At 51.1% G+C, this 10,715-nt stretch overlaps 1 protein-coding gene across 2 annotated transcripts; it reads right to left on the bottom strand.

Annotated features, from left to right (window-relative positions):
- Nucleotides 1–649: 649 nt before the first annotated feature.
- On the bottom strand, nt 650–10,633 carry RINL (Ras and Rab interactor like). Of its 2 annotated transcripts, XM_043435810.1 has the most exons (12): nt 10,370–10,633; nt 8,266–8,357; nt 7,907–8,066; nt 6,213–6,315; nt 4,744–4,816; nt 4,593–4,657; nt 3,954–4,103; nt 3,461–3,868; nt 2,741–3,058; nt 2,360–2,491; nt 2,025–2,188; nt 650–1,942 (listed from the first exon to the last, which is right to left on the bottom strand). In XM_043435810.1, the coding sequence occupies exons 2-12, from the start codon at nt 8,316–8,318 to the stop codon at nt 1,880–1,882; spliced, it is 1,689 nt and encodes a 562-aa protein (XP_043291745.1). In that variant the 5' UTR covers nt 8,319–8,357; nt 10,370–10,633; the 3' UTR covers nt 650–1,879. The 2 variants fall into 2 exon arrangements, with proteins under 2 accessions (XP_043291745.1, XP_043291746.1); XM_043435811.1 differs by lacking the exon at nt 10,370–10,633 and having other exon boundaries at nt 7,907–8,050.
- Between the last annotated feature and the right edge of the window lie 82 nt (nt 10,634–10,715).

The following is a 10,715-nucleotide window of genomic DNA, read 5'->3' as shown; positions in this document are numbered from 1 at the left end:
AAAGCCATAATTAACCAGTGATACTCCGAACATCAGCCATTTAGTTTCACTTTCCCATATTTGCCTCGTATCCATGTGTCACCTATACACTTAGCTACTTAATCATTTTCTTTAAATTGATTCACTTTTTAAAAAATTAAACACATTTATTTATACAGGAAACATCATTTCACTCCAGGAAGTGGAAAACTGCCATAAACAGAATAGAATAGTACAAATAAATCCAATGATTCAGCAAGGATCAATAAGAGGTGCTGAGAGCATGGGGTAAAAAGTTGTTGGTGGACAAGTTATTTAGGGCCTCAAGATACACCCACAGAGCATCAAAAAGCTGAATTGTGTCCCCTCCCCAAATTTATGTGTTGAAGTCCTAACCCCCGGAACTCAGAGTGAACTATATTTGGAGAAAGGGCTTTTAAGAGGTGATTAAGTGAAAGTGAAGTCATACAGATGGGCTCTGATGCAACATGAGTGGTGTCCTTATATGAAGAGGAGATTAAAACACAGACACACATGCAAAAGAAAGACCATGTTGGGACTTCCCTGGTGGTCCAGAGGCTAACACTGCACTCCTAATGCAGGGGCCCTGGGTTTGATCCCTGGTCAGGAAACTAGATCCCACATGTGGCAACTAAGAGTTCACATGCTGCAACTAAAAATCCCCTCATGCCACAACTAAGACCTGACACAGCCAAATAAATAAAATAAATATTTTTAAAAATACCCACTCCAGTATTCTTGCCTGGAGAATCCCATGGACAGAAGAGCTTGGTGCTTGGCAGGCTAAGGTCCCTGGGTTCGCAAAGAGTTGGACACAACTGAAGCGACTGAGTAAGAGTACTGTATGTAAAATAGGTAAACAAGGACCAAGAGCATAGCACAGAGAACTGTACTTAGCATCTCATGATAACCTGTAATGGAAAAGAATCTGAAGAATATATGTATAATATACACACATATATATATTCTTTAAATATTCTTAAAACTAACACAACATTGTAAATTAACTATACTTCAGTTTTAAAAAACAAAGTCAAAGGCTGAGTCTCCTCTGAGATTCCATGGGAAAATCCATTCCTTGTCTTTTTCAGCTTCTAGAGGATGCCTACATTCTTTGGCTCTTAGCCACATCACTCCAACGTCTGTGTGCATCATCATGTCTCTTCCTCTGACTCTGATCTCCCTGCCTCCCTCTTGTAAGGGGATTGGGCCCACCTGAATCCAGGATAATCTCCCCATTGCAAGATCCTTAATTTAATCACATTGGTAAAGTCCCTTTTGGGCTCCTCTGGCAGCTCTGATGGTAAAGAATTCACCTGCAATGTAGGACACCCGAGTTCGATCCCTGGGTCAGGAAGATCTCTGGGAGAAGGGAATGGCAATCCACTCCAGTATTCTTGCCTGGGAAATCCAATGGACAGAGGAGCCTGGGGGGCTACAGTTCATGGGGTCGCAAAGAGTTGGACATGACTGAGAGACTAACACTATCACTTTTCAAAGTCCCTTTTACCACTTAAGGTAAAATATTCACAGATTATGGGTATTAGCAGGTGGACATCTTGGGAGGGGCATTATCCTGTTTACCCCAGGGAGAATCCAGTCAGAGAAGCTGTAGTTTTAGACAGCGGTGCCTGAGAGAGCCTCACTAAGAAGGTGACGTCTACCTAAGGGTCTGAAAGAAGGGAAGGAAGGAGCAAGGTGGAAATTGGGGAATGGCATTCCAGGAAACAGGAACAGCCAATGTAAAGGTTCAGAGATCTTTCCTCAGACCTGTTTCCTTTTCCTGGAAACCCCTGCCTCTAAACAACAGGGGTCAGAAGCTGGTGCTGTCCCAAATGCCTCCTGAATCTTGCTTGTGGGGTAGAAGTGTCTGAGATGTCTAACCATCTTTGGTCTCTTGCATAATTTCTATCGCCCACGGTTCCTCAAAGGGCAGCTTGGCCTGCGGGGAGAGGCAGGAGCCTGGGTCAGAAAGGAAACAGGTACAGCCCTCCCCGCCACCCGCAGTCCGGAGGGGTGATCACCTGGTCCCCGGCAGGGTTCTGTTTGTGCAGCGTCCGCCTGCGGTGCCACTTGCGCAGAGACGCCCGGACCTCAGAGCTGAGCCCCTTGGGCGCGCGGGCCGTGTCAGGCTCGTAGTGGGCAATGTGGTACAGCGCCCCAAACCACGTGGTCAGGTAGTACCCGGCTAGGGGCGAGAAAAGGAGGTCAGCGCGGCCATCTCAACTCCCCGGAAGCCCGCGCCCCCACCCTTCCCCACCCCCGCCCCAGCGCAGGTTGCCCGCCTTCCCTCCCACTGCAGGCAGGGGGCCTAGGGCGCCCCTTCTCGGGTCCCGGGATTCTGGGGCTGGGGGCTCACCTTCTCCCCGTAGTTCGTCCGGATCCAGGAGCTCCATGAGAAACTCTACGTCCAGCTGCGTCTCCCCAATGTCTGGACTCCAGATCAGTTCCTCTGTCAGCGCTGGCAGGAAGGCGTCGGCCCCCAAGGGCTCTAAGGGAGGGGAGGACAGGCTCTGGGGTTGGAGGGGACGTGCTGGCAACTTCCATCCCATCCCCAAGACCGCGAGTGCTGGCTATCCTTCCACTTTGCGGGATATGCAAACGACCCTCACTCGATTCCCCAGGTCCGCGTAGAGCTTGCCATCTTCTCCCGCTCGACGTGTGCACAGCCGCCTGCTGCCTGCCTCCCGCAACCCTCAAGTCACTCCACATCCAGGTAGACTCAAGACCCCTACTTTACCTTGGTTCTCCCCACGAGCCAGACCCTTGTAGACGTCACTGCACACCGCCAGCAAGAGCGACACCTTGCGGCGCGGGGCGCAGGCCGCGTGGAGGTGCGCCAGGCGCGCGTGAATGCGGCTCCGCAGGGTGGGGGCGGGGCTTCGCCTCTCACGCCCCGCCCCCTGGGCTCCCGGAGGCCCCGCCTCCGCCCGCAGGGCTACCTGTCGCCGCCGTAGTTGCCGCAGCTCTGGGGCGCGGAGCGTGCGGAGTCGCATCCACAGGGCGGGCTTCAGCGGCGCCAGCACCGCGCGGCACAAGGCCGCCTCCACTGCGGAGCCTGCAGGGATTGAGATGGGGTTAGGCAGGGCCGCCAGGTTGACCCATGCCACTTTCTCTCCACTGATCTACCATCACCAATCACCACCCCTCCCTAGCCTCTGCCCGCCCACTTGTGTACACGTAGGTGTGAGCGCATGTGGAAGAAGGATCCTGGGTGTGAACAACCGCTTGGGAGAGAGAATATGCGCTGTCACACATGCGTGAAACGGAACAGTGGTGGACAGAGTAGGTGTTGCTACATGTAGGACAGGGAGTGTGAGTAGAAAAGGAAACAGGTGTGCCCAGAGATGGAGAGAACGAAGTTGGATGTGGACACTGATGTAGGGCCAGGAGATGGCAAATCTGAACCTGTGGGGGTTTGGAGAGTGTTCCTCAGTTCCCTCTCAGTCCTCCCCCTTACCTAGATCCTCCTCCTTCTGGGGGGCCCCAGGCCCCCTGCTTGCAAAGACAGCCCTGACATCTGGATCCTTTGCTAAGTGATCCTGGAGGTCAGTAAGGAGGTGCCGGACGTCCTGAAGCAGCTCTGTGGCCGGGTCCCCAGGCCTGTGGGGGCCCCCAGCATCTGAGGTGAGGCGCGCCCGGAAGCCTCGGAACTGCTTGGCCACGTAGCTGCTCCGGGCCCTGGCTAGAGCCCGGACGTGCTGAGTGAGCACATCCTCAGGTCCTTCTTCTTCATCTTTGTCATCCTCCTCCTCCTCTTCCTCCTTCTCCTCCACCAGGCTGGCCAGAGCTGGCCTAAGATGGTGTTCCTCTGGGCTGAGCGGACCTTCCACCCAGGAGACACGGTGAGGGGCTGGGTTCCTGGGGGCTGATGTGAGGAAAGGGTTGGGTTCCACAGAACAGCAGCAGCAGCTCCTTCATCCCTCAGGGGCCCTGGGTCCTGCTTATCTAACCTGGACCATGTCTCTCTGCAGTCTCTGGAGTTGTCTCTGGCGGGGTCTGCTCCATCCCCCATCCTCTGTGGGTCTCCACGTAGAGCTTGTTCACCAGGAAGAGCACCCTCCTTGAAGTGTTGAGTTGGATGCTGTCAATCTGCAGAGGATCTGGGGGACAGCAGAAGGAGGTGCTCCAGCTGTCCAAGGGGCCAGCCATGGAGTCTTAGTGTTCAGCCTCATTACTGGAGGAACTGAGATTCAGTTCCTGGTACCTCCTCACTCAGACCCAGGAGTTGAGTACCACCCCCCTCAACTTTTTCAGGTCCCCTTGTGCTGTGGGCTTAGTTGCTCAGTCGTGTCCAACCCTGCAACCCCATGAACTATAGCCTGCCAAGTTCCTCTGTCTATGGGGATTCTCCTGGCAAGAATACTGGAGTGGCTTGTCATGTCCTCCTCCAGGGGATCTTCTCAACCTAGGGAACGAACCCAGGTCTCCCGCATTGTGGGTGGATTCTTTACCATCTGAGCCACCAGGGAAGCCCCTGCAGTCCCCTTTATCCTCCCTCAAACCCTGTAGTTTGGTCCCCCAGGTACCATCCTCCTGGACTGAGGAGGTGGATAGGTGGACTCTTTCTCCCTTAGAGAATCATGTCTCACCTGTGTTTTGGTCTCCAGGCCCCAGGGTAGGAGGGGGCAAGAGCAATGTTCTGGGCAAAACATCCCTGAGAAAAGATAAGCAGGAGCCACAGTGTGGGTGGGATGTCATATGGAAGGATCCTCCTTAGCACCTTTGATGGATGACCTGTACCTGCTGGCTGATAGGAAGGCCAGGAGATGCGGCAGATCTGACATGCAGAGCTTAGAGGATTCCAGACACACACCTGGGGTAGTGGAGGGGGAAGAGGGCAAGAAGGAATAAGTTAGAAAACTTGAGGGGTAGCAGCGTTCTTTTTTCTGGGATTCTCTCTCCCCCAATTCTGCAGTTCCCCCAAGAACCTACAGAACAGAAAAATTTCTAGCCCTTGCAGTCCCCTTCTTTTCCTGTGTTCTTTTTTTTTTTTTTCCTGTGTTCTTATGCTAGCATCCCACTTATGCCACCAAATATGATTCATTCATTAGGCAATATTTATTAAGATAACTGTTTATTTTCAGGCATTGGAGATACATTTGTCAAAAGGCAGATACATTCACTGCCTGCCTGTAGCTTACCTTTTAGTGGAGGGAGATGAAAATGAATGAGCAAACAAATAATGATAAGTGTATAGTGTATTGAGTGCCAGGAATGAAATAGAATGATTGAAAGTGACTAGGGCTATTATTAGCTGTGGTGGTCAAAGAAGATTACATTTCTATAGAGGTCGAAAGGATGGAGACTAAACTAGCCATTCAAGGAAGGGCACTCATACAGGAAAAACAAATACAAAGGCCCTGAAGTTGGGACACATTTAGCATGCTCAAGGAACAGAAAAAACAGTCTCTAGAGCAGAGAGAATGACAGGCAGTAGTGAGCAAATGCTAATCATAATCTTATAGGCCATGATAAGGAGTTTATTTTTTAAATATTTATTTATTTGGCCGTACTGGGTCTTAAGTGCAGCCTGTGGGATCTTCATTTTGGCATGAAAACAGTTGCAGTATGCAGGATCTAGTTCCTCAACCAGGGATTGAACCTGGGCCCCCTGCATTGGAAGCATGGAGTCTCAACCACTGGACCACCAGGGAAGTCCCATGAGGAGTTTAATGTTTATCTAAAATGTTGCAGAGCTTCCCTGGTGGCTCAGAGGGTAAAGCCTCTGCCTGCAATGCGGGAGACCTGGATTCGATCTCTGGGTTGGGAAGATCTCCTGGAGAAGGAAATGGCAACCCACACCAGTATTCTTGCCTGGAGAATCCCATGGACGGAGGAGCCTAGTAGGCTACAGTCCACAGAGTCGCAAAGAGTTGGACACGACTGAGTGACTTCACTTTCTTTTTTTTTTAAAAGATCTTGCGTGTCCTTTGCAGGGTTTAAGGCAGGAATGTATAACATCTAGTTGATGTTTGAAAATACCACTCTGGCTGCCATGTCTAGAATGGACTGCAGGAAGAAAAGGGTGGGAGCACAGAGACCAGAGAGGTGGCCATTGCAATTTTCTGGGCAAGAGGTGATGGTGGTTAGGATTAGGGTGATGGAGGTAGAGAGGACTGGGAAGATTCAGTAGATATTTTACAATGAAAAATGACTGATCTTGGTGATAAATTTGTTGTGGACTGGAAACTTGAGGGTAGGCTCCTCACCTCCAGGAAGCTTCTGGATCTGGTAGGTGTTGACTTCCCCTGGTGAAGGTCCTGACTTCAACACCAGGACCTGTCTGGGATCATGTCCTATGACCAGGAAACTCTGGGGGAAGGGAGACAAAGGTCAGGTTGAAGAGGAATTCTGCAGAAGTCTATTACTACTGCCTGCCTAGTATCCATTTCCTTTATTTTGGGTCCCACACCCCAAATTTCCTTTAGAAAACTCTATTCCACTCTCTACTCTAGGTCCTGCAGGTGGGACTAACTCTCCCAAGAGCCGTAAGGGTGGGTCCATGACCTGACCTAGCCAATAGGATTGAGTGTTCTCTGACCACTGTGGTTGGTTCAGAGATGGGCATGTGAACCAAACCCAGCCAATGGAAATCTCCCACAGGAGCTCTTTGGAAAGAGGCCTCTTTTTACACTGGGGTTGCTAACCTGGTGAGATGTGGCCCTGTGTTTGGGCCAGCTATCTAGAATTGCTTTATCCAAATCTATTCCCTATTCCTTGCAGAGCTCTAGCTGTGTTCAGGGCATTAACAGGCCCAGCCATAGGGATAGGTAGTGATCCATGTAGGCACTGGTTCTCACCTCTGGCTGCATAACTCCCAGGAGGGCTTTTATTTTTTGTTTGCTTTTTGGCTGCACAGCATGGCTTGTAGGATGTTAGTTCCTCCACCAGGGAGCAAACCTGAGCCCTCAGCAGTGAAAGCTCGGAGTCCTAACCACTGGACTGCCAGGGAGTCCTTTCCAGGTGAACTTTTACTATTGCTACCTGGGCCTTGTCTGTATATTCTGAATCAATTGTGAAGGCTTTTGTTTTTGCTGGTAAAAGGAAAAAATGCGATTGGTGCCTCCTTTCTTCCTTCCTCCTGCTTGGAATGCACACATGTGCTTGGGTCCGGGGCAGCCACTGGGGGACCATAAGGGAAATCTAGGAGAACTGCTGAGATGTGTTTGATGTCATTTGAGGAGCAGAACTAGAGCCTGCAGCTGTCTTTCTGGTTATGTTAGAACAATAAATGCCTACTTATCAACATATTGAGGAACAAGTGTTTATTTGCATTGCAAAATGTTTAGAATTCCCCAAAGTTTAAAGCAAAGCCAAGGAATTCCCTGGAGGCCCAGTGTTAGGACTCTGCACTTCCATTGCAGGGGGCATTGGTTCAAGCCTTGGTCAGAAAATTAAGATCTCAGAAGCTGTGCGTGTGGTTAAAAAAAAAAAAAAAAAGCCAATAAATGGGATGAAGAGAATTATATATATATGTATATATATATACAGTCTGATGTTCAAGATCCAGACATCCCTAAATTTACTTTTACTTCTGGACTTTTTGCGCTTCCCTGGTGGCTCAGATGGTAAAGAATCTGCTTATAATGCAGGAGACCCCAGTTTGATCCCTGGGAAGATCCCTTGGAGAAGGGAATGACTATGCACTCCAGTATGCTTGCCTGGAAAATCCCAAAGACAGAGGAGCCTGGCAGGTTACAGTCCATGGGGTCGCAGAGAGTCGGACATGACTGAGCGACTAACACTTTCACTTTTATTGGTCTATTCAGTCATGCGAGTCGATAAGCAGGGTTTCGGTTTGCCTGGTTTTGTGTTGTGCTTGCCACTGGCAACCGGCAGGGTCCTAACTGGTTCAGGGTGTGATGGGGAGGGTCCGAGAGGGTGCCTAGGGGAGAGTACTTACCCCTGATGGCCACAGGTCCAGAAGGGCTTTCGCACTGTGGGCATCCAGCTCTGGGATCTGCCACACCCCCCATGTCCTCTGAAGGCGAAGGAGTGGCTCTGGGGTCCCAAGGACCCTTAAGGGGGTCTCACCAGCTCCATTCCCCTGTGATGGGATTAGTCTGGGACAGGCAGGGACCAGGAGACCAGGGGACAGAGGAAGGCAGTTGGACACTGAGATGGGGTCAGAGGTACAGGAAGGGGAAGCCCGGGCGCAAAGGGTCAGAGACGGGGTTCTGGGTCCTGTCTGGGGGTGGGTGGGACTTGGATGGAAGAGGCTTCTGAATCCAGGGAGGTGGAGACAGCCTCAGCAACCCTCACCTCTCCTGGTCCGTGGGGCCTGCTGAGGCCTTGTCCTCTGGCTGGGCCGTCATCCTCAGGATGCAGGAGGCCAGGGAGCCATGGTCTGGCCTCTGGCAGGGAGGAAAGTATGTCTCAAGGCTGTTCCAGCCCAGGGGTAATATTCTAAATATTTACAGCCCACATGGCAGAGACCTTGACCAACCAGGATGGACTTGAGACCCCTCACTGTGCCAGCTGTTAATTCTTCAGTTCCTGGGTGGTGGGGAGATCTGGAGATCCTAGCAGGGAGGTTGGTAGGGGGAGAGGGAGGGGGATGTAGGGGGAAAGGAAGAGGACTCAAAATGGCAGCTATTTACCAAGTGGTAGGTATTTTTTTAGGGAAACCCAGGTACTCAGCTGTGAAGAATCTGCCTGCAAATGCAGGAGAAGCGGATTTGATGGACCTGGGTCAGGCTGATCCCCTAGAGAATGAAATGGCAACCCACTTCAGTATTCTTTTTTTTTTAATTAAAAAAAATATTTACTTGGCTGCACCAGGTCTTATTTGTGGTATGTGGGATCTTCAATGTTTGCTGCAGCCTGCAGGTTCTTCAGTTGTGGCATGTAGGATCTAGTTCCCTGACCAGGGATCAAACATGGGCTGCCTGCGTTGGGAGCATGCAGTCTTAGCTACTGGACCACCAGGGAAGTCCCCCACTCCAGTATTCTTCCCTGGGAAATCCCATGGACAGAAGAGCCTACAGTCCATAGGATCACAAAAGAGTTGGACAGGACTTAGTGACTAAACAACAATAACAGGGTAATATTTTATATTTTAACATCCAGTGAAGCCTTATGAAAGTGGACCAGATGAATAACAACCATTGTCAAAACCCAGGGCCTGGAAAAGGGCTCTGCCCATTGTAGACACTCTGTAAATGTGATAAATGTTATACGATGTCTCTTCTTCCTCCCTTCCCTGATCACAAAGGGGCCTTCAAATATTTTCTCCCAAGGTTTTATCATGAGAGATCTCAAACAGAGAAATTAAAATAGGAACTTCCCTGGTGGTCCAGTGGTTAAGAATCTGCCTTCAAATGCAGGGGATTCAGCCTTCATCCCTGGCCTGGGAACTAAGACCCCACATGAAAGTGAAAGTGTTAGTCGCTCAGTCGTGTGGGACTCTGCGACCCCATAGACTGTCGCCTGCCAAAGCCTCCTCTGTCCATGGGATTTCCCAGGCAAGAATACTGGAGTGGGTTGCCATTCCCTTCTCCAGGGGATCTTCCCCACTCAGGGATTGAATGTGGGTCTCCCACATTGCAGGTAGACTCTTTACCTTCTGGGCCACCAGGGAAGCCCAAGATACCATGCTGCAGAGCGAGTAAGCCCATGTCTGCTGCAAATACTGAGCCCCGGAGTTGTAGACCATGCTCCACAACAAGAGAAGCCCTCATGCCCAAACAAAGACCCAGTGCAGCCAAAATAAGCAAATTTAAAAAAAAACTGAAATGATTTTACAGGGAACATCTATATACCCACTACCTAGATTCTACCATTGACATTTATTCTCTTTGCTTTGTCACACATCTGTCCCTCTAGCCACTGGATCCCAACTCTTAACCAGGTATAGCTTCCTACGGTGGGCTATCAATTAAGGAGGGCATTCTAAAATATTTTCCTTGCAGCAGTCCCAGAGCAGGGATCCTAGGTCCTTCCATCCATCTATCCATGTGCCCATACATCCAACAAATATTTACTGAAGTACAGGACCACAATGAGGTGCCTGGGGAAAGGGTGATGGGCAGAATAGGCCCCTGCTCCCAGGGTCTTCCCTTCTTCTTGGGGTGGGTATAAGGGATGGATAATCAATAGCTAAACCAATCCATCAGCCCACTGTCCAGAAGTCCAGGGTGTTAGGAAGTGGGGGACAGAGAGCAGGTGCCCTGCCTAGGGGAGAGCAGGCAGGAGGGGTGGGGAGAGGGAGGCAGAGGCTTGCCTGGGCCCCATGAGAAAGGCAGGAGATGAGGGGTGCTGGGCAGGGTGTGATCGGGGCAGCTGCCTGATACCACAGGGAGGCTGTGGGTCAGTCTAGCGGAGGGGGGTGATGATGCCAGCTGCTCGGTCCCCTGGGGGCCCCTACCTGTTCTCCGAGGGGAGGCTTGAAGTAGCAGGAAGTGAAAGTTCCTCAGAGAGAGAGGAAGCTGAGCTGGCAGGGGAAGAGGCGGGGCTGGGGGGATCTGAAATGGACCCTCCTCCTTCTTTGTGGGGGCTCAGGCCTTAGGTGACCCGGCTTTGGAAGAAGGGACTCTGGCAGGTGTCTGGGAGTCCAGGGGGAACAGCCATGACACGAGGCTCCCACGGCCCCAGGAGTCCGCTCTCGGCACCTTTCAGCACTCTTCACCCCGTTTCTCATGATGGTTTCCTTAGCGGCCAGAGATCTAACCCCCTTCCTCCGGCAGCTTCCCTCTGGGCCCCAGAAAAGAACA

Source organism: Cervus canadensis, chromosome 18, assembly GCF_019320065.1.
Source record: "Cervus canadensis isolate Bull #8, Minnesota chromosome 18, ASM1932006v1, whole genome shotgun sequence".
Lineage (NCBI taxonomy): Eukaryota > Metazoa > Chordata > Mammalia > Artiodactyla > Cervidae > Cervus > Cervus canadensis.
Note: the sequence above shows the minus strand (reverse complement) of the source record. Positions and strands in the feature narration are given on the sequence as shown.